This window comes from Perissodus microlepis, chromosome 15 (genome assembly GCF_051167445.1).
Source record: "Perissodus microlepis isolate ML-2025 ecotype Zambia chromosome 15, ASM5116744v1, whole genome shotgun sequence".
NCBI lineage: Eukaryota > Metazoa > Chordata > Actinopteri > Cichliformes > Cichlidae > Perissodus > Perissodus microlepis.
In genome coordinates this window covers 38,138,585-38,162,320 of record NC_140475.1, presented here as the reverse complement: position 1 = coordinate 38,162,320, position 23,736 = coordinate 38,138,585, and the positions used below count along the sequence as shown (strand labels likewise).

At 40.0% G+C, this 23,736-nt stretch overlaps 2 protein-coding genes across 2 annotated transcripts; one reads left to right on the top strand and one right to left on the bottom strand.

The window, feature by feature from the left end:
- Window positions 1–250: 250 nt before the first annotated feature.
- Window positions 251–7,667, bottom strand: sid1 (secreted immunoglobulin domain 1). Its single transcript, XM_084954186.1, has 3 exons — window positions 7,606–7,667; window positions 2,227–2,297; window positions 251–1,539 (listed from the first exon to the last, which is right to left on the bottom strand). The coding sequence occupies exons 1-3, from the start codon at window positions 7,665–7,667 to the stop codon at window positions 1,154–1,156; spliced, it is 519 nt and encodes a 172-aa protein (XP_084810312.1). The 3' UTR covers window positions 251–1,153.
- An 845-nt stretch (window positions 7,668–8,512) lies between these two features.
- Window positions 8,513–23,734, top strand: LOC146372676 (uncharacterized). Its single transcript, XM_084953468.1, has 5 exons — window positions 8,513–9,339; window positions 15,090–15,186; window positions 20,065–20,218; window positions 20,310–20,455; window positions 22,393–23,734. Coding segments are annotated over exons 1-5 (726 nt in total). The 5' UTR covers window positions 8,513–9,012; the 3' UTR covers window positions 22,395–23,734.
- Window positions 23,735–23,736: the final 2 nt, after the last annotated feature.

The following is a 23,736-nucleotide window of genomic DNA, read 5'->3' as shown; positions in this document are numbered from 1 at the left end:
CAACTCTGAGCTGCTTCTTGTTTGCAGTGGTGATGAACAGGTTGACAGATGAGGTCAGACAACAGTCTCTGTGAACTATAATGTTTGCAGATGATATTGTGATCTGTAACAACAGCAAAGAGCAGGTAGAAGAAAGCCTGTAAGTAAAAGGAATGAAATGGCCTGGGATTACAGCACACATCTGTGAATGAGAAAAAGGTATAACAGTGAAGCTGCACAGAGCACAGGTAGTGAAGGTGGATGAGTTTAAGTACCTGTGGTCAGCCATCCAAAGCAGCAGGCAATTCACAGGAGAGGTGAAGAGGAACATGCAGACAGGGTGGAGTGTGACAGAAGGACAATAGCAGGAGTGAAAGGGAACGTTCATATCCACCAAATCAAAACACACACACACACACACACACAAAACTAAATTATGCTGAAAACACAGTAGACACCAGCAAAACCACATCACTGCTGTCAGAGCACATTCACAGACCAAACACAGCCTGGCTAACTGCTGCAGCTGTGCAATGGTTTCTCAGGGGAAATGGGTGGCAGAGGAGTTCAGGGAAGAGACAGGACACAACTACAGGCACACAAGGCTGAAACCTATGTTTGGATCAACAGTTTTTATTGTGGAAGGTATCAACAGGAAGCAAGCATTCTTGCTGGGTGAACAAGTGTGTTTCCTGTATTTGGCAAAGACAGAATCAAAGAAAAGATACTGCAATGTACAAGAAAGGCAGTTTTTATTTATGTAGTTTTAGCTTTGCTGATGCTATAATCTAGCAATAAATCTCCCAGCAGAAATGGTGGGGAAAGAAAAAGTAGTGCCACAAACCAAATACCTTTACAGCAACAGCTTCATTTGGCCGGACTGTGAGAGCGCATGGATATTGAAAAAGCACAGCCTTTAAATCACTCTTAATTCAAACACAAGTTAATTAAAAATCTCAAAAACTTGGCCGTTGTACATGTAAGCTCACTGTTTTCAGTCACTGCACAAAAAAGCACATTTATTAAACTGTGAGATGGGGTGCAGATATTCTTCTGTGTATGATGTTCAAAGATGAGGCTTAAAAATGAGGGAAACTTAAGAAGAGCAGAGAAACAGTCTGAACAAGCAGCCAAGTAAAGCCAACGACTAACTGGCCGATCCTCACTCCTGACATTATTTCCTTCTGCGGCTCCGTAGCCTTGGTTCCTTCTTCCGGTCATCTCCCCGGCTGATTCCACAGTAATAAACCGCCGAGTCGCTCTGCTTGGAGCCTTGCACCACCAGTGAGCCATCGGCTGCTATAGAGACTTTACTGCGGGGAACACCGTTGCCGTATTTCAGTTTGAGTCTATCCATAGACCTGAAGGAGACAAGGAGCTGTGGTCCCTGTCCTGGTGCTTTCCTGTACCAGCTGAGGGTGGTGGGGGCGGTCGGGGCAGCGGTGGTGGTGAGCATGGTGAAATTGGAGGTGTCCAGCAGAGGGCACTGCAGGGTGGCATTCTCTCCAAGCCTCACCTGGATGGTCGATGAGGGATCGACAGCTGCATGGTTCTGTAAACCTTTACATCAACAACATTAAAGCGTTTGATATTCCTCACATACTGAAATGTTGTGTAAAGTAATATGAACACGTAAAAAAGAAGAAGCTTGTAGTGGAAATTCAAAACCTACAAAGTGAGTGTTAAAAATAAAAAATTAACATGGGAAAAAATGTTATAACATGTCATAAAATCAGAAATGTTTGGGTCCAGATTTGTTGAATACATGTTAAAGAACAAAATAGCTTAAAAATTAAAGTATGTTAAAAAAAATCTCAAAATATTACCATTATGATCAAAAACTTGAACTTTTTGGAAACGTATTAAAAATGTGCCTGTTTTCTTTGCATTTAACTTTAAACAACATCAGCGTTTAGTTTGTTTGACCAAGATTTAAAACCAAAAGAAAACAGAGAAAAACCTTCTAAATTAATTTTTAATAAATGTTTATCCAATCAAATCTGTTAGTCTGTAAGCCAATAAACATTTTCTCTTTTGCACTCTAATCTCTTAATCCTGCACACAGGAAGCTTCATTTTGAACAGATTTTCACCATAAAATCCTTTTAAATTGGCCTAAAGTGGCGAACAGAGCTTCAGCTTGTCGACAGCGTCTTCGTTAAACATCCAGTTTTAAAGTCGGTGAGTCAGTGAAGTGTGAATTTGAATTCATTAATTGACGACAGAAAAGACAGAAAGTAGAACTCACCACTGAGAGCGAGCAGGATCACCCAGACCAGCAGAGACTCCATCATCAACTGACTGAGGAAGCTGCTGCTGCTGTTAATGAAACCAGCAGAGTGTTTCAAAACAAGACTAACGGATAACAACACATGGCTCAGTATGTGAATGCTGGATGTTTTCCCCTCATGTGAGACCTTTAGTTCTCATGTATGTAAATGTGGTAACACTTCATTCATATGTTAGATACATTTTTAAAAAATGCTGAAAATTTCAAGATATTTCAAAGAAAGTTTTGTACTAATCAGAAGAGACATACTTTTAACATTTAACATAGTTAGGTCCATATATATTTGGACACTGACACAAGTTTGTTTTTTTTTACCTGTCGACTGAAACATATAATGGACATGGACATAATTTGTAGACTCTCAGCTTTCGTTTGGGGCTATCCACATTTCAGTTCGATGCAGGGTTTAGGAGTTTCAGCTCCCTAACATGTGCTACCCTCTTTTTAAAGGCGCCGAAAGTAATTAGACAACTGACTCAAAGAATATTTCATGGGCAGCTGTGAGTAATTCCTCTGTTATGTCATTATCAATTAAGCAGATAAAAGGCTTGAAAGAGTTGATTTGAGGTGTTATGTTTGTATTTGGAAGATTATGCGGTGAACAGATAACAGTCAAAGGAGCTCTCCATACAGGTGAAACAAGCCAATCTTAAGCTGCAAAAACAGAAAAAAGCCCATCCGAGGTATTGCTACAATATTAAAGGTGATAAAAACACTAAGCTTTGGTTCATCCTGCAAAAGAAAGAAAGCACTGTCCATGTCCATGGAAGTCAGCAGTGGTGGATGATCACAGAATTATTTCCATGGTGAAGAGAAACCCCATCACAACAGCCAACCAAGTCTTCAGGAGGCATCGATAATCAAGTCTACCATAAAGAAAAGACCGCACGAAAGTAAACACAGAGGGTTCACTGCAAGATGCAAGCTACTCATAAGCCTCAAGAAGAGAAAAGCTCGATTTCACTTTGCTAAAAAACATCTAAACAAGTCCACAAGTTCCACACTTTATACTGTCATCGCCAGCAAAAGGTTTTCAACCAAGTATTAAAAATGAACATTTTATTTTCAGTTATTTGATTTGTCCAATCACTCTTGAGCCCCTGAAATTAAGGGACTGTGTTTAAATAAATGCTTTAGTTTATCATTTTTTTATGCAATCTTTTTGTTCAACCCCCTGAATTAAAGCCGAAAGTCTGCACTTTAACTGCATCTGAGTTGTTTCATTTAAAATTCTCCAAAGGTTGATTCTGTTCATCAGGACGTTTTCAGGGGAGAAACGTTTCGTCGCTCATCCAGGTGACGTCTTCAGTCTCAGCTGACTGCAGGTCAAATGTAAACAGTACATTTGCACAATGACTGAAACCAGCCCACTGAAGGAACAATGGGCTGGGAGGTCAGTTCATGATCATAATTATGCAAATTCTCATGGCCATTGATCAACAACCACTGATCAATGGCCATGAATGTTTCTCCCACTGAAAACGTTACGTCCAGATGAACAGAATCAACTTTTGGAGATTTACTTACCTGGATGATTGAGCATGCTTCATTTAACATTCTTTGTGGTAACGTACAGAACCAAAACTAGAACAAAGTTGTCTCTGTCTAAATATTTATGGACCTAACTGTACATGTGCTGGTAATGAAGCAAATAAATATAATTTTTTCCCCCCAATGTTTTATTTAATAAGAAGCTAGATAATTGTGCTTGTTAGTAAAATGCTCTCTTGTGCAAGATTAGGGTCTTCAAACGTTTCACCTTGTTTATCTATCCCCCAGTAAAACCTTTGTACTGTGATATAACACAGAGAAATATTTCAAACAGCTTTGAACACTTTGTGAGAGACCTTCTGCTTTTGTCTGTGTTATTCTGTTTAAGCAGCCCGAGTCTCATGTATATTTCAACTGTCTTTACAATAATAGGAAAATGTGTAAAACTTAAATAAACAGAATGCAACGACTTGGAAATCTCAGAAACCAATATTTTATTTAGAATAGAACACAGAAAGTATGAAATGCTTAAACTAAGAAAATGTACTATTGTAATTTGAATTGATGGAAGCAACACATATAAAACATGTATCTCCAAACTGAGGAGACCAGTTGCTTCTGGGAAAGAAATGTTCTCCTATTCTTGCTTGATTGTATTTTTCATTTCATGATGTTCCAGATGTTTTCAGATGGTGAAAGGTCTGCAGGCGGGCCAGTTCAGCTCCTGGTGTATCTACAAAGCCTCACTCTGATACTGCAGGTGTAGTGTTCAGTTTTGCATTACCTTACTGAAATATTTAATGGCCTCTCTGAAAAAGTCAAGACGACAGCGTATATTGCTCTGCACACCTTTCAGCACTGATCATGCTTATCCAGACGTGCAAGCTGCCAGTTCCATATGCACTAATGCAGCGGTCTCCAACCTTTTTTGCGCCACGGACCGGTTTATGCCCGACAATATTTTCACGGACCGGCCTTTAAGGTGTCGCGGATAAATACAACTAAATAAAACTAGTACCGAAAAAAAGAAGATTTATTCATAACACACGTGAAAAGACCCAGGAAAACCGAGCTAACGATAAAAACGATAACAAAATAACGCTGAAAACCGATAAAAACCCTGAAAACCATACATTTCACACCTGAGCCTCAACTCTCGCGGCCCGGTACCGGTCTGAGGCCCGGGGGTTGGGGACCGCTGCACTAATGCACCCCTATACCAACAAAGATACGGGCTGTGGACTGAGTGCTGATAACAAGCCATATGGTCTCTTTCTCTGACCTTTACCTCGATGGATGCAGCATGCATGTTTTACAAACTGAATTACAAATCTCGATTCTTCTGACCATAGAACAGGTTTCTACTTCCCCACATTTTAAACGAGCTTTCGCCCAGAGAGGAAGGCCGCATTTCTGGATCATGGTAACAAATGGCTTCTTCTTTCCATGATAGAACTTTAACCTGCATTTATCGATGGCATGGTGAACTGTGTTCACAAACAATGAAGTGTTCTGGAGCCCATTCACTCATTTTCACGACAGAATCATGCCTGTTTTTATTGCAGTGCCCGCTGAAGGCCCAGAGACTGAACGAATACACAGATCACTGTTGATGGTCACAAGTTTTTTAAATACAATTTTAATAGAATTTTGTTAAATGATCACACTGTATAAAATAATACCATGAATAATTATTGAACTCTTGTCTGTGTTTCAGTGGGAGTTTGAAGGTGTAGAGTATGTGATCTTCCAGCAGGTGGTGCTGTAAAATCATCACTGCTTCGGAATCAGTCTGAGGTATGAAATCCTGAGATGATGAAGCCTCAAAGGGCACACAGGGACTGGAGACTGTCACAAGCCAAAAACAACTTGTTTCAAATCTGAGCTTGTGCAAGGGGCTGCACAAATCATTCGACTTTCTCTCCTCTGATACAAAGCGACAGTATTTCACTCACTGTCGCAACTCTGACATGCTGGATTCTTATGCGTTCTGTTAAACTGAACCACATTATCTCATTAGTGATGTCTTAGTGTCAGCAGTAACACAACGCTGAACAAAACAATTAGAAACAGAAATGAAAACTTTGGTTGTATTTGGACAACACAATCAGCTGCAGAGCACAGCACTGCTTTTATTGGTAAGCTGGAATATGAAGCCACTAACACACAGCCAGCAGGAAGTGTGACAACATGACACTGTTTTAGTTTACCTGAGTCACCCACACATTCACACACACATTCATCCAAGCACACGCTCACACTCCTGGTGGATTGGGGGCATTTCAGGGTTCAGCAACATTCAAGGTTGCTTTGGCAGACAGGGAGAGCTCGGGATTGATGAGTAGATTAGCTGCTCTTCCTCCTGAGCCTCTGTTTTTGGTATATCTGCTGCTAACATCAGCACCATTGTTCCTGGTTTGAATTAGCTCACTTTGCTGAGACTGCTTTTGCACTAAACTTTAAACGTGTTCATTTGTGCTGTAAAGTTTTGCATTTTAAAATCAGAGTCAGTGGAGATTGATTCACTTTTGACACCAACACCAAGCGGCCATCAGAGCGACTGTGGATTTGTGGCACTGATGGGCTCATCTCTTTTCCAGGAAAGGGAGGAAAACAACCTGAACCTTATTAGAAACTACATGTTAAAATGCATTTAGATTTCAAAGAAGGTTTTAAAGAAGTTTAAAATTGTAGGTTTGAGTTGATGCAACCATCTATCATTGGTTAATACTGCTGCACCATCAATAAATAACAAATACAAGGCACTTGATTCATAAGACAAAATTCACATTTAGATTATCCCAGAGTGACAGAGTACAACACTGTGTGTCCAGTGCTCTCATTATATGGAACTAGAGGGTTAATTTAATTTAAAAAAATACAATCATGGACATATTATTTCCGGTCTTGGCTTAGTATTGCCATGCTGTGTGAGAGTGCGGTTAACCCCTGACCTCATCTGAATGCACAGCACTTCCTATGTTTGGACAGTAGAAAGGAGGGTCAGAGGTCAGCTGGCTGTCTGCCTTCAAGCCAAAAACATCAGATCTGAGAACAGAGGAGTGTTTTCTTTCTCTGTTCTCGTGTTTTCTCTGCATTATTGGGTCTTTACCTAACAACATGAAGCCCCTCGAGGAGACCGATGTTGTGATTGGTCCTATATAAATAAAAAGAATGGAATCGGTTCACAAATCTTTATATGGTGGCAAGAAAGTGATGCTGATTAAACATTTCCTGTTGGCTTTTGCTGCAGCTTTTGAAGGTTTGAAGAATTCAGATAGTTTTGTGTTGCCATTTGTGTTTGCAGGTGGTTCATATTTTAAGGTATATACACATCATTTGGCTAAAGTGATAGCTACTCTGTTTCTTAGTTTAAACGGTGATTTTGAAAACCTGCATTCAGGATGGCAAAATGAGAAAAACATACGGTAATTTTAATGAATGGTTTATTGCTTTAATCAAGAAAAATAATCAGTTTCAGCTTCTCCAAAGTGAAAGGTTGGTGCTCTCAACTGTTCTGCATCCTTGTATATTTAATATTTTTGGAGCCCTAAATGAACTAAACCTGTGAATGTAAATATCTTTTTCATGGCACTAACATATAATTAACTAGTGTAACTGAATTGTCGAAGCATGCAGAGGTCCACAGCATTGTTAAACTTGACTTCCTTTGAGTCTCGATTTCAAAAAAAGATCAAGTTAAAACTGGACTGTAGCTCTGATGTGACTAAATGAGTCATGCTCGGCTCTCACTTGAAAACTAATTCTAATGGGACAGTCGATTGGTGTAAATTGTAGAGAAACATATTTTATATTTTTCAGTCGGAGGATTGAAACAAACCAAACCTGGTTGAAAATGAGCTGAAATTGTACAGCAACCTATTTTGTGTACAGATGTCGCTCCTCATAGATGCACTCAACCACCCAGCACTATGGCAGCTGTGCTGATGAACAGGCATATTTATCATTGACAATGATGGCAGAAAGCCACTGTTTCCTGCTCACTGTTTTTCTCTGCTATTTATGGACTTGGCCCAGGACACCTTCACTACACTAACTGTTTCTCTGTCAGAGCAGTTAGCAAACACAGAACTAAAGGCAGAGGTCAGTGCATTATTGTTTGGACAGGAAATTTAATGTTATTTCCAGTTAGATTTGAAAAAAGAAGCATTTTTCTTTAAGCTGTAATGCATTTTGATTCTAAAATCTCTTTAAAGCTCTCCCATCAGCAACAATAGTTTGGTGTTTTCCAGCTGTGAGCAGCCGGTCCATTTACCAGAAGTCCGTGTTATTTGGTCTTAAGGCTCTTTGCTTTCAGTAAGTCTCCCTGTTTCATCTATTCTGCAGACGCTGCCCGTAAACCTGCTGAGAAGTATTATCCACTGGCTTCTTTATGAAAACAACTTGCATGTGTTTGGCTCCATCCCTGAAAACTCTGTCCTGACGGGGTGGGGTAGGTGGGTGTTGTTAAAGGAGTGGCTAACCCTAGGTGATTCAGAGACATGGAGCCACAGCTGGGCCAGGGTCCCTTAAAGCTCCTGGTAGGAGTTACAGATGTTTAAAAAGATGTTTGGCTAAACCACAGAGACTGTTGCCCCTGAGCCAATCACAGCGAAGGTAGACATGTTGGGCATTGGGGGCTGTGGTCTTGTGAATCAGAGGGTGGGGCTTGTGGGATCTACGTGCCAGCAGCTGGCATGAAAACATGAATGCGGCTGTAAAGTAGGTTTTCTTTCTGATGCTACGTTTCTTTGTCTTTCTTTTCTCTGTTTCTGTTTCTCTTTTCTGAGTTTCATTTCTCTGCCTGGAGCATATTTGCAGTTTGAGTTCATCCAAGATCATCACTGGCAAGCTGGGAAATAGAAACAGAAAGCTTCAGTGTTCGACACACACACACCCACAGACACACTCCCTCTCTCTTTACATGTAACTTTCCAAGTTAGCTCTGTGTGAGTGTTAAACTCTGCTGGCTTCACTCTGATGTTGTAACTTTCCTGTTGATCGCTGCATGCTCTCTGGGTTTGATAACACCGACACAGAGGAGGGCGAGGTTCAGGGTGGGACGGTTCCTGGGGGTGGAGATGGTGAGGTTTGCCGTCCTCCTGTCATCGTGTGAGGGAGCCCCTCCCTGTGTCCCTGCCCAGCCTGAAGGGAAACTCCAGCTCACTTCAACCTGAGAGACTCACTGAGAGCAGCTGCTCACTCCACCGTTCTTCATCTTTGTCATCATTTTCATCACCTCCAATCCCCCCGATGGCGGCCGCCTCCAAGTCCTCCCAGATGGTAAAGAGTGTGGTGATTGCCCTGCTGGCGCTCTGGTCCATCATCTCTCTCATCGTGATCGTGGTGTGGGCGACATCTCCCGACATGAAAGGCGCAGCCCAATGCCGCGCCGAGCTGCAGGAGGTCACCGAGAAGATGGAAGGGGCAAAGGTGGTGTATAACAAGAACAAAGAAGCTCTGGAGAGGATGGTGTTGGAGGAAAGGAGGAAGACAGACCAACAGAGAGCTGAGAACCTGGTGCTCCTGGGCCAACTCAATACCACCAATGTCACACTGGAGGAGTGCCGGCAGGAAAACGTGAGTTCAGTCATTTATTTATCATTTCAGCACCTCCTCTGCTACCCATGGGTGGCATTTATGTCAGACTGATTATGTAGTTTACAATGACGTAGACTTAGTTGAAGAAATAGAATAGAATAGAATAACAGAGCACCAGTTGGATCAGTTATCAGAGCCATGCAAAGCTCCCCTCCTGCTGTACCTATCTTTGCATAGTATGGTTGTTTCATTAAAATGGTGAGCCAGCCTTTGCTTCATATTAGAAAATGTTCATATATCGTTGGACCAACGAGTAATTTTCTTTGAGGTTAGTTTGCACGATGGTCGGTTAGCCTTACTACACCCTTAACTCCACAAACCCTTCAGAAGCTTCTTATTGTATCTAAGACATTATAATAACTTCCAGCTGCAACATTGCAGTCATATGCACATGAACAAATTACTAAATATTATCCTGCAATATCATGTGCAGGACTTTTCATAGAGGTTTCAATTAAAAAGCTCTACGTCTTTTTTAATAGAAATATGTTGTGTAGGTTGGCCTGCTGCTACAGTGGTTAGCACTGTTCTCGTACACCAAGAAGGTCCCGTGTTCCTGTGTGGAGGTTCATGCTCTACTCATCTCCGGGTACTCCTGCTTCCTCCCACAGTTTAATGATGATTCCTAATTGAATGTTAGTGTGAATATTTGTCTGAAGGGCATACCTGCCTCTTGCCCTTTGATAGCTGGCATAGCTAGGCTCCACAAAGTAGAAAGGGGGGAAAGGTGGATGTTTGGGTGGCAAATTTAAACTAAATTAAATGACTAATATGCTCCTTTCACTTTTGAGAATTTTAAACCGGTTTTAAAAAATGCTCTTTATCTTTGATACTGCGGGAATAAAAGTCTAAATCTTTTTGATTGGTTCCTTTCATCACAACCACCAATAGAACCTACGGTCATACGGTCGACACTGCAAAGAGTCAAATAGAAATGCATTAGATTTACCTCAGTTTTTTATTCCTGCCAGTTTTAGACTGAAGCTGAAGTTGTGCTTAACTCACAATGAGTCCCAAACATCAGACTTCCCAGCATGCACTGGAAGCTCCCAAGAATGATAGTTTGACTTAAATTACAAACTTAATACTGATACTGAAAATAGCATCTTTTTTTAATCCAGCTTGCAAAATTGAAACCAAAGCTGCCCCACCCACCTCACCAAAACCCTAATGGCTTCCATCTGTCCTCAAAAAGAAAAAAAGCTGAGACATATCAATAAATCTCATCAGAGAGGGTAGACGGAGACCAGAGTTTAGCATGTTTAGGAGTCAAAATGTAAAACTTGCAAATATCCACAGTGAAGGTGCAGAGCTGAGTTTGATGCAACAAGGATTTCTCTGAGTGTGGAAATGAGCTCAGATATGAACAGAGTGGGATTCTCTCCTCCTCTTTGCTCAACTCTTTCCACTTTGGGAGACCTGATTTTCCTTCGCGTACAACAACTTTTTTCCTCCCTGCAGGCTTGACTCAGTGTTTATAGGATAAGAGGCATTCAGTTGCTTCCAACATTTCCAGCTCTGTATTCTGAGAGTCGCTGGTTGGAAAAAATGAGTGTTTGCCTTCTCTCTCCCTCCTCCTGTGGTTCGTCCTGACTCACTCCTACTCTCCACCTCTTGCTCTCCTTCACTCCTCCCTCCCTGCTCCTTACTTTTTCCTCAGTCTAACTTCTCCCCTCTTGACTCTGACTTTTGTACTCATCCAGTAAAAATGTTTGGCTTCAGCACACATTTTTGTGCTGAAGTAGTTGCAGGCGTCATTGCTGCTTGCTGTCCACAGCTATTGAGATTATGGAAATGGATGCATGCACAAATACACACAGCATTTTTCTAGAAAAATGAACCTGAACAGCTCACCACTGTGATGTGCGCAAATCAGGTCATCGCAAACATAAAAGGAAAATGAAACTCAAGGAAACAAAATCTTATGTTGAAGCTGCTTTTAGGGCTGAGTGCCAATGAGCAAAGCTCTCTTAAATATGCATGTTTATGAGAATTATAGCAAGATGTTCATCCACACTGACAAAGCAGACATTTTGGAAAGTACCAAAGAAACCAAAGTTTATTTTGTTCTTCCTGTCAGCTTCCTGTGCTCAACTTCAAGCTGGTAGAAGAAATCCTGTCAGATATCATTCAGCTCCTTTTCAGAGATTAGCAGTTATTCTCAACTATCTTCATCAACATTTCCCCAGCATTGCAATTAGTGCTGTTAAGTCAACCGTGCAGGCTTTTTCTTTTTGCAGGTCTCCTGTGGCATCACTGCACAGACATACAAAGTTTTAGCAAAGTCAATCTAAACATTTACATAAACAGGGTTACCATTGTGAAGAGTTTCGTTTTACCCCAAAGTACTGGCTAAACCCTCCCAGCAAATGAAAGCAAAAGTAAAAAGTGAGGCACAACAAACAAACAAACAAAATCCTCCTAAGAAGCTTTGAGCCTTGGATGCAAAGTGCAAAATACAAAGTTTTCAAAGGGGCCTGACAAAGTTGCACCACCTCTATCCCTCCAATCTTCTGATGTAGATTTCACCTGTCTATAAAAAGGAAAGGTTATCTTATATTACTGCAGCTGGTTAATCGGGACATTCAGTGAATATGCAGAGGGCATCTAACAACAACAGGGCTGAGAAACAAAGCTGAAATTCCTCCAGTACACTTACGACCTTTTGGAGGATTTTTAAAGGAGATATCTGAAAGATAATTCTTAACTTTACTAACATGTCCAAGACGTTTGTGCTGAATTCACAGTAAGTTAAATTGTAGTGTTTTTTATTTATTTGTTTTATGTATTTGTTACTTAACACTGTGTGCATAAAACACCCACACAGTAAATGGATGCAGCTTGCTAACAGAGGCTACGTGGTAGCACTGGCTGATACGCCACCCGAGTCCTTTCTGACTCCATAAAACCTGCAGCACTCATGCTGAAAGTCCAAAACCTGTAACTCCACCGTGCTTGGATTTTTCTTGATTCTGATTAGTTCTTTGGGTGTGACTGTGCAGAGCGACGTGCAGTAAAGTCTGTTACCTTATATGACCATTACTTCTAGCCATCTAATAAGCAATAATGTTAACTGCACCTGAGTAAGTGAAAATCTAATTAGAAAAACTGGTTAAAAAAAGGCAACAACAATGTAAGAGGTGGGAGTTTCCTAAAACCTTTGTCCAGGATTAAGAAAGACAAAAACGTCCTCTGTGGAAGGAAAAGCCTGGACGTGTCAGTTAAACTCCACTGCCGTAAACACACTTTCTTCTTTTCTGCATGTAAAGAACAACTGTCGCTCAGTCCTTCCAGTCATGCTCTGAGCTCTCAGATGTGAAACGTTTGGACTACATGTGATATTTGCAGTTGTTACGTGAAATTTTGAGATCTGGGTTTAATTTTAGTTGGTGTGTTTTCATGTTAATCAGCTGAGGCTGTCTGTAATGTTTGTCTTTTGACTTGGGTATTAACTTCCTTTAAGTGATTGTCATTGCACTTTTTTTTACTGTAAAAGTTATCAATGAGACCAGCAACATTGGAAGCACCTACCCTTGATCCATTTTTGCACTCCTTGTCTATCAGAAATCAATAATCAGTATGAATGTTAAGACATTGGTAAAGATCAGAAACCACACAGTTAGCAGAAAGGAGCACTGCTGTGAGTGCAGAAGAACAGCAAACAGAAAGTCATCCAGATCCCTACATCGAGCCTTCAAAAAATGTTCTACGAAAACAAGAAAAAACCCAAAAACTGATCAAACGGTAAAGTGAACCACTGAGACGCCATCAACCTGAGTCATGCAGATATCTTTGTTAATGTTATGCTAAAACCTACACATAATTGTCTAACAATCCCACAGTGCACTACACCATATTTTACAGATGTCAAAATAACAAACGCACAACTCAACTCCCGACCAGTGATGATACAAAACCACTGCAGAGGTTGACTTTAGTTCTCACGTTTGAGAACTAACATGAAAGTTCTCACTTTACATACTGAGGAGTCATTGTGATAACAATAGGGGGATTTTGGAAACCTGTCCTTATGCTCCAGTATTGATAAGAGATTGATGTAATAAAGATCTCTGCCTCTGCACAGCATCAGTGTCATTATCAGTGAAGTCTGAGTGGACAGATTATGTTATATTGTATCATTAAAATGCCTCTCAGGATGGAGAGATTTGTTTGGACTGGTCCTTTACATCTAATAATAACTGTTGCCTGTGATGAAAGGAATTCTTCTAAAAGCCAGCGCTGTCCTGCTTTCAGTCACCAGCTGAGCTCTGAGAACACAAAGTTTGGTCCAAGTTGATGTCGTACCAAAAATGATATGAAACACTGAATTGTTGCCACATAGAAGCTCTGTTCATTACAGAAAACAAAAAAGTCCTAGCTATATATTATTTATGTGAAGTCAAAATATCTAGATTTTTTTTACTGAAAAAAAGTTCAGAATTAAATTAATGTTTCTACTGCTGATTTAAGCTTTGCCAAATTTTCTCAATTGCTCAAAATGTTCATGTTGCATGCTCCCAAAGAGCAAAGAGGAATCCTGCCATCACACAGCAGGAAGAAGGCAACAGAAAAGCTTCAGTCGGAGAGTCTGAGTCATGATGTGTGCCAAACCCAACAGTCACTGAGTCACTGGCATGAAGACCCAGCACACATTTTAGCAACTGATTTACAGGTTTAACAAATCATACATATAAAAACATTAAAATTGTTGGAAAGAATCAACTTCATGAAAAACGTTGTTTACAAACGAATAAATCTTTTGTTAAACTTGAAAATCTTTACTGCATGTACAGAGATTCAAACTGTAACGTGACTCTTGGTGAGGCAGCAGTTCTAGTTGTTACACATAAAGAACCTGTCAACTTGTCATGCTGGTTGTGAACATTTGAGTTTTCTACTAAAAGACTAGTGACTAGTTAGTAGAGGTAGTCCCGGTTCATCTATTTGCCAGTTTCTTGGTTCATTGCTTCCTTTGATCCAAAACACCTGTGAAGTTTGTTTACGCCCACATACTTGCCTCCTAAGAGGATGAAGCACCTTGTGACAAAGTGGATGAGCAGTTGGAATACGCTCCACACACCTAATCAATGCCCCAAATCTTTAAAGTTTCTTGAAAATAAACGAGTGAAATCTTTCTGTCACAATACTCAGAAAGTCAACAATGTCTCAGACAGGAACTTTTTTAAACTCACTAAATCTAAATATGAATCCTATTGTATGACTAAAAAATGAATTCTTACCACCAATAAACTGTTTGTGGTAAATTTACACAAAACATGGACATAACCCTGGTGATGCCACCCAGTGGTTAGTGAAGCTGCATGTTTTTGTCCACACCATCGTAGCCTCAGGGTGATGTGTACTCGGGCCATTAGGTGAGCAGTGGGATCATTTTCCTACAGATTTTGATCAGAATTTTGCTGTAAGTTTTAAATTATTACAATATATATAAAATATGTGGTTGATAATGATGGAGGCATAAGAAAATAAGGGCGTAGTCTTAAACTAACCACTGACCCTCTTGCTACAAGTTGCTGATAGTTGACAGAACCACGGTCAGAAATCTTGCTGTTAAATCAAGGGATTTGTGATATAAAATGAAATATTATTGATAGGAAAAGCGAAACATTACACAAACGTAATGCAATGTCACGCAGAACTGTTAACTCACAGTAACATCAAGGTTTCTTCTTCTTCTCCCTTTGGGGTGTGTTTAATTCATTCTACAGGTCCTCCTGAACAGGAACATGACCATCATGCAGGAGGACATTGAGGAACTGCGACAGAAAGAAGCGAACCTCACTGTTCAGCTCGGCCTGCTGAGAGGTAGGAAAAACTCCATCACTGCCATGAAAGGAGACTTTTCCCCGGCCCTATTCTTAGCCATATTTTCCTCCACTGTTACCATGAGGACAGAGTGTAAATAAATACACGATTGGTCGGTCAAAAAACAAAAAGAAGTGGAGGGCTGGTATTACCAGCAACAGCCCAAGTTGTAGGTGTTGTTGTCTCACCACCTAAAACACCCATTACTCTGTCTGGATCTCGTTGTCAGTGTTGTTGTCATTTCTGTACGTTGTCGCAGTAGATTTGCCTCATCAGTAGAATTTATTCCTTTTTTTATGTTTACTTTATCAGGAATTCTGAGATAAAAATCTCTTTTACATAGAGACCTGGCCAAGGTAGCAACTTTACACACAACACTGGTGCATTGTTCCTTTGTTGCCGGGTCCTTTGCCGGTGTAATTACTTTCAGAACAAACAGCGGGACTCGTCAGGTCTGAGGAATGTGGGTTTCCCTGTACTGAAGGATCACAGCGCTATGCCAACAGCTCGCAGGGCAGAAGTGACTTCACAGAGCAGCTCAACATGTCACAAACTCCAACACCTGCATTTTAATTTAACTCTTACATATCTTCATGTTTCCTCTAATGATCAGGTCCAAAACCTGGTGCAACAGTTGTCTTTGATTCTTTGTGCCGTTTGCAGCAACACAAACTACAAAATTCTGTGAATCCAAGTGCTGGAGATATTTCAGTACCAGCTGGGTTGATGGTTTAACTGCATCAGCATTGTGTGGAGCTTCTAAAATTAATTAGATCATTTTTTGTTGTTTTGTTTTTCTTTCCAAAGCCAGGCAATGTCTCGTTGTAAAACAGCTGCCCATCGGTGTTTTTTCATGTCCTTTGTTATTCTTTTAAAGCTGATGAAACAGTTATGTAAAAAAACCTTCGACTGAGGTGTTACAACAGGAAACTGCATGGTTTTGAGTTTAGGAACCATTTATGTTTCACTTCCTCTTTTGTGCACATTCTCTCAGGGAGGCAAGTGGTTCACTTTGTGGTGTTTTTGGTGTATAAACTACCAGTCAAAGGTTCAGACACGCCTCCTCATTTAATGGTTTTTCTTTATTTATACTACTTCCTACATTGTAGATACATACTGAAGAAATCAAATATTTGAAGCCAGATATAAAGAATTATGTAGCAAAGAAAAGATTGATAAGATATTGATATGTTTAATATTTTATATTCCTTAAAGTAGCCGCCTTTGGCCTTCTCTCAGTGAGCTTCATGATGTAGTCACCTGAAATGGTTTCACTTCACAGCCGTGTCTTGTCAGGGTTCATTTGTAGAATTTCTTTGCCTTGAGTGGGACCATCAGTTGTGTTATGCAGAAGTCAGGTTGGTGCACAGCTGACAACCCTATTTGACAATTGTTATAATTCATATTATGGCAAGAACCAATCTGCTAAGTAGAGAGAAACAACAGTTCATCATTACTTTAAGAACTCAACGTCGGTCGGTCCGGAAAATTCACGAAACTTCAAATGTGTCCCCAAGTGCAGCCACCAGAACCATCAAGCGCTACAACGAAACATGATCACACGAGGACCGCCCCAGGAAAGGAAGCCCAAGAGTCACCTCTGCTGCTGACGATAAATTCACCAGCCTCAGAAATCGCAAGTTAGCAGCAGCTCAGATTAGAGCCCAGATAAATACCACAGAGCGTTCCAGTAGCAGACACATCTTTACATCAACTATTCAGAGGAGACTGTGAATCAGGCCTTTATGGTCAAATAGCTGCTGATAAACCAAGACTAAGGAAAAGCTACAACCCCAAACACACCTCCAGGCTGTGTAAGAGCTAACTGACCAAGAAGGAGAGTGATGGTCTGGCTTCCACAGTCACCCGACCTTAACCCAATCAAGATGGTTTCGGATGAGGTGGACCGCAAAGTGAAGGCCAAAGGGCCGACAAGCGCTCAGCCTCTCTGGGAACTCTTTCAAGACTGTTGGAAACCATTTCAGGTGACGACCTCATGAAGCTCATTGAGAGAATGCCAAGAGAGTGCAAGGCAGTAATCAAAGCTAAGGACGGAAAGTTTTGAGTTATTTCACACTTTTTTTACTACATAATTCCATGTGTTCATTCATAGTTTTGATGTCTTCAGTGAGAATCTACAATGTAAATAGTCGTGAAAATAAAGCAAAACCATGAAATTGGAAGGTGTGTCCAAGCTTTTGTCTGGTAGTGTATATGTGATGTAGGATTTCTTTAAGCAGGTGTAAAGTCTATATTTTGTCATTTTGAGAGTTGCACTCATGGAGATCTGTTTGTTGTTGAGGCAGTTGGGCTTTCTGAGCGTCTTCGAGGTGATGTCTGGATTCTCTGTAATGTTAATGTTTAGTGTAAAAATGCAGTTCAGTGCTCAGAGTGTCCCGGACACCAAATATGCAGAAAAGAATCACTATCGACTAAGGTTTTGGGTTGGTCATTAAGTTTAGTCATTAACACTTTCACAGCAGCTTAATTCAAACCACCTATTACTGACTAATCAGTTAAGTATGGGGTCATCTAAGATGTTCTAACCCTGCACAATGAAAACATGCATTTTTTAAATTTTAATCCAAAATATTACCTGTGCCCAGTGTTTATTTTAACCTATTGATTTAGCCCTGGAGGGCCTACTTTTGGTAGCTAAAGATGCTAAAACCATAGCGCAGTCAGAGGGATGACAGCAGCATTTTTTCTTTGTCAAACCAGTTTGAACTAGTAAACGGCAACAAATAAGATAACCATCTCAGAAGATAATCTGCTTTAGTCTTGTTTGTCTCATTTCATCGTAAACTGAAAATGAAACTGAAAAAAGTGTTTCTGAGGTTCAGAGGCACCACTTTGTGGTGACACATAGATGTTTTCTCCCCTGCTGGCCAACTCAGCACTCACATTCTTAACTTTTGTTCAATGAGATCAATTCTTAAAGCTGGTCATATTATGAGTTTTGAACCAAAGCAGCAGGACTTGGTTTAAGTAGTTCCTTTTTAAAAAGAGCTCATTAAAAAAACAGATGTCAAACTAAAACTTCATTAAAGGACTCTTTCTATTGTTTAAGTGATATTTTTTTTATACTGTACCATAAAATACTAATCTTTATCATACGAATGAAAGCAATTTTTCTTGACTAGGAATCTCAAAAAATAACAGGGCAAGAACAGTGGCCTGATGGGAAGTGGAGACATACATTAATGGAGGTGACTTCCTGTAGCAAGCGGTTGAAGGGAAACAATAAATTCCTGTACAGAGGAGATATGAAAGGAGCATTGTGTTAGCAGGGAGAGGGTTGCTCTGATAAACATCAGTCACTATTTAATATGAACAAATCAGTGTGGAAGAAATCAGTCACAAAAACATCGGACTAGGAAAAAACATGTAGCCAGGGCGTGTTTTCGTTTAAAATGTGTACTTTTGATCCCTGAAATTTTTCTGTTTGCACCAAACACTGTATGTATGTATTAAACAGACTAATAAAACCCCACTAATTGTTTTTCACCAAAACCAAAGCACAGATGTCTTGGACAGTTATTCAGCGAGCCATGCTATTTATCACATAACTGCATTTGAGTCATACTGAATAAAAAAATTAAGTTACGCTTAAAATTTAAGAATGCTCATTGACTTACAAGTTTCCAGTCTCAGGTCATTAGGAAGCGGTTTCACAATCAGACCCGTGCCTTCTTGTCACTTCTGGTTTTTGAAACCAAGATGTCAATGGGAAAAAACCTAATCTCAGAATCAGACACAACGAAACAAATGGACGATGTTAGGTAGCTACTTTCATCTTTTACACCATCTATGCACCAATGACTGTAGAAAACTTTTATACAGTCATTGCTATGAACCTACAGCTACAGCCCCCTATGTCTCTAACTACCTGTCAGTCAAATAAGCCAAATGCCTAATAATGCAAACTTTAAGCTATAATATAATTGAAACTGGTAAGTTACTTAAAAGTTCACATACTATACAGCTGTTATGAAGGATGGGATTTGCTACAAAGTCAAAATTGTTGTTTACCAGGTTTGGGCTGCAGTTTTTTACGCTTCTGATTTAGGTTCATTTTCCAGCTTTAGATGTTGCTGCTTTTTTTAAACATACTGAAATAATTTTGCTGTTTCGCAGAAGACTTTAGGAGCCTGGTTTTTAGAAGTGTGAGAATGTTGGAAAGAATTAAGTATGAAAGGAAATAAATGAATGTGTGTTGGAAACAAGTGAAATGATGCCACAACTCTAGAAAAAAAATCAGGTTGTAGGATTGATGATGATGATCTCACTGAGCCTGAGTAACATTCTGCAAATGAACAAGTCAAAGTCCAGACAAGACGAGTGCTGGCAGCACAGCACAGGTCATTCCTCACATAGCTCCCACTGGAGGCTCTCTGATACCACTCCATGTTTCCTTATAAGCTAATGCAGGCGCAGACCCGAGACGAACCCTCAAAGCGTGTCCGGACTGAGGAGTTCCCAAGAAAACAAATGTAGGATTGGTTAGTTACTGTTGCTGGGTTGGAAAACTGTGAGGAAAAAACGTGACCATGTCAGCCTGTTAAAGGGAAATCTACAGGTCCAGAAAACTAAGCAGAACGTAGACTTGGAGTTTTATTTCTACTTCACAGAACTACATTTTTTTAAAGTACCAGTTTTCAACCGCAGTCCTCTCAAGATCCTTTATATTGTGAGACAATATAATAAGATAACCTCAGCTATCAGGCAATCCCATGTAAGGAAGCACTTGGCGACAGTGGGGAGGGAGAATCCCCTTTTAACAGAATCTGGAAGTATCCTGTATGTGTGCTGTTTGTGTGGTTCATCTGTTTTTGCATTGTTGCATTCACTGGTGTTTTCCCTGTTTTCTGTTCTCAGATCAAATTGACACCCTTGAGCAGAACCTGACCCAGGCCGTTCATAAGACCGAGGCTGCAGAGAGTCTGCAGAAGGCTGCTGAGAGCAACATGATGGCAGCTCAGGCTCAGACCAAAGGCTGTGAGTCCAGCAAGCAGGCTGTGCAGAAGCAGCTGTGAGTCCACACTGTGAGCTAAACTGATCATTGGGGGATTCTCCTGAATGAGGCAGTAGTTCTGACTCTGTCTCTGCTTTTGTGTTAACAGTCAGAAGTGTACAGCGACCAAATCTGAAGCTCCTCAGCTGACACAGCCACGGGCCCCCACATCTGCCCCTAGTTCCACTGCTCCTCTGTTTGCTGGTATTCCTGCACTGATGCTGCTTGTCTGCAGTGCTCTGCATCTGATAACCTGTGAGTAGCAACAATGCTTACACATCTGTCTCAGTGCAATGTTAATCCCTTATGCATGATGCCAAATCTGATCCTAAACAACCTGCTGCACCCAAACGTGTTTTGCACAGGGTGTACTTAAGTTGAGTTTAAGTAGATTTGCTTATTTCAGTTAAGAGTTTATTGTTAAAAACATTTTTCATTTTACTTTAGTTTTATTTATTGTGTGTGTGTGTGTTAGTTTTTATATGTCTTTAGTATTTACCAGCTGGCATCCTGCAACAAACACAGATAAAAACTCTTTTGCTTAAAAATGTAACAACATGGAAATGAATGATCTATTATCACTTTCAAAAAACGTACAACAGAAAAAACTCATTAATGGTGTAAAATAAACGATTAAACATGTAATTATAATATGCAACAACATAAAAAGATGACAAAAGTCTGCATGAATCTGCAGTTACTAAAATACCATAGTTCATTACACGGGTTAAGTTATCATTAGGAAAGACACACACTCACAAAATAAATAGTTCTCCATCTGCTGGCTGGAGTTGCTCACTGCAACGAACCAGCTGCAGAAAAGCCGTAGAAAAGAGCGTCCTTAAATTTTAAGTCCTTTAAATTTTTGAGTCCTTTAAATGTTGGGGTGGAGCTAGACACTTCAGTTAAATTCAGTTTTATATATAAATAGTGTCAAATCACAACAGTTGCCTCAAGGAGCTTTACACTGTAAGGTAAAGATCCTACAAAAATACAGAAAAAACTGAAAACAAACAGCCCCTATGAGCAGGAACTAGGCGACAGTGGGAAAGAAAAACTTCCTTTATCCTTTAAACAGGAAGAAAGCTCCGGCAGAGCCAGGCTAGGGGACAGGCGGCCATCTGCCACCACCACAACGTGAGATTTCGTTGATCTTCATTGTTTTACACATTTCTGTTGTCCTAAATCAAATTCCATTTGCTAAGTTTCAGGCAAATGGAATTTAATCTGGCAAACTTAGTTATTCTGAGAGAAAAACAGTTTTTAGGTTTGAATATATGTGGAACTTTTTTCATGTATTTTTTCTGTATTGTTTTTTAATGTGAAGAAAAAGTAAATTCAGTAGAACGCAGTGCTCTGCTATTTGCTTTGTAAAGTAGACTCAAATGTCTTTATTATTATTATTATGACCAAGTTTCTTTTGCATCTTTTGTTAAGGGAAGTAAGCTCTTAATCTGCATGTGACATATATCTATGTCACTGTTTTAGTTAAATTTCTTCAGTTTTTTTTTTTATCCATTTGGGAGATTTTAACAGCCTCAACAACTACTGATCAAAGCCCACTGATCAATGGCCATGAGTACCATTCATAGAGAGTTGGTGAATGGCTACAATCAAAGCATTGTAAGGTGGCGAAAGATGTATCTTTGCTCAGTAGATGTTGATCAATGGTCATGAGAATCTGAATCTGAATGATCATAAACTGACCTCCCAGCCCATTGTTCCTTCACTGGGCTGGTTTCAGTCATTATGCAAATGTCCTGTTTATAAGATTGAAACCTGCAGTCAGCTGAGACTGAAGACGTGACCTGGATCAGCGACGAAACGTTTCTCCCACTGAAAAAGTCCAGATAACAAAATCAACCTTTTGGGATTGACTTACCTGGATGGTTGAGCATGCATCAAGACACACAGGAGATGTTTATTATTTATTTACTGTATTATGCAGAGTGAATAGACACCCACTTTATTGGTGGTAAGGTGACAAAGGCTTGAACACTGCCACCTCTACAGCAAAGAGGTCCTGGGTTCAACTCCCATCGTCCAGCTAGTTTTTTGTGTGTGGAGTCTGCATGTTCTCCCTGTCCCAGTGTGGGTTCTGTCTGGGTTCCAGCTCCCTCCCACATTCAAACACATGCATTTTAGGTTAATTAATGATAACCATCACTTAACTTGTTTTTTCTGCTTTTTAGGAGTTGAACATGGAAAACGGTCGTACTAACAGCGAGCACTACTGTCCAGCAGGAGGAGCGGAGCCTGGACTAACATACCGACTGCTGTACAAACTTTTTGCGTAACAAACAAACTGGTTACCGTGGGGATGCATCACGCTGAATGACTGGACACAAACCTTGCTTTTTGTTTTTTACCCCACAGCTGAGACGTTTACTGCCCACTGGACGCTGTTGACTGTCTTTTTTACTGTTACATATGGCCATTTTTAGAACAACCATTTCCATTAAATGAAATCAGATAAAGGTCAGATTTTTACTGCTAGCTGCGATCAGGTTCAAGTGTGTGAACGATGTTTTGCTTTTTGCATGCCTTTTTGTGCGCTTGAAGCTTCACTCATCCAAAAGACTTTTACAGGCTTTTCATGACTTTCATTAGATGCTTTTGTTTTAGGCGGTGGGGGTGGGGGTCAACGTTTCCATTTAAATAAACCTGAGGATTGTTTTAGGTTAACACCATATTTTTTTTCTCAGTTTTGGTTTAAAGTAGCTTTTTTTTGTACATTTCAAGCTTTGCTCTTTCATTGGGAAATTTTGACGACTGAAATAACCTGAATGTTACTTCGTCCAAATCTAAGGATCTATTTTAGTGTTTTAATATTGCAGCTGTTGGTTTTGCAGGATATCCTCAAATGTTACTGTTGAAATGGAGGTTGAACATCTGAAATGTTTGTTGCAGTAAAGGTTGAGGCACTTGGAGCAATGTACGTGTTCTGGAAATATTGCTGGTTTTAATTTCACTCAAGTACTTGTAAGGTAAACATGACAACATGTTCAGTGTGCAACTTTTTTCAGGTATTAAATGTTCTATTTGGTCACAACAAATTTTTTGTCGCCAGAAGATTTAATGTAATTTGCAATTTTCAACTTAATGCCAAAACTGGACCCTGTCTGATTATCTGGTTTTTGTACATACTTCAAACAAGTACAGACAGAAATTTAATTATCACAGATGTTACTTTGTTTTTAATGCTTTTCACACCGGCAGCTACAGTGCTGACGTCAGTTTCATTAAACATCAAACACCACACATTCTGGCTGTTACTAAGTGATCTTAAAATCTTTTAAAGTTGACTTATTCTGCTTTTGGTCATTTTGTTTTGTACTGTTTCAGTGATGGATACTCATATTAAAAAGTTTCAAAGTCAGTGTTTGCATGTATGCAAAATGTAGAGGTCAGACTATGTGCAAATAATCCCTGTAAGGCAAAAGTACAAACTTAAGACTGTCCCTGATATCGTCCCATCTGTTGTTCATTAAAATAACCCAGAAACTGATAAATAAAGATAACTTTGAACTGTGATC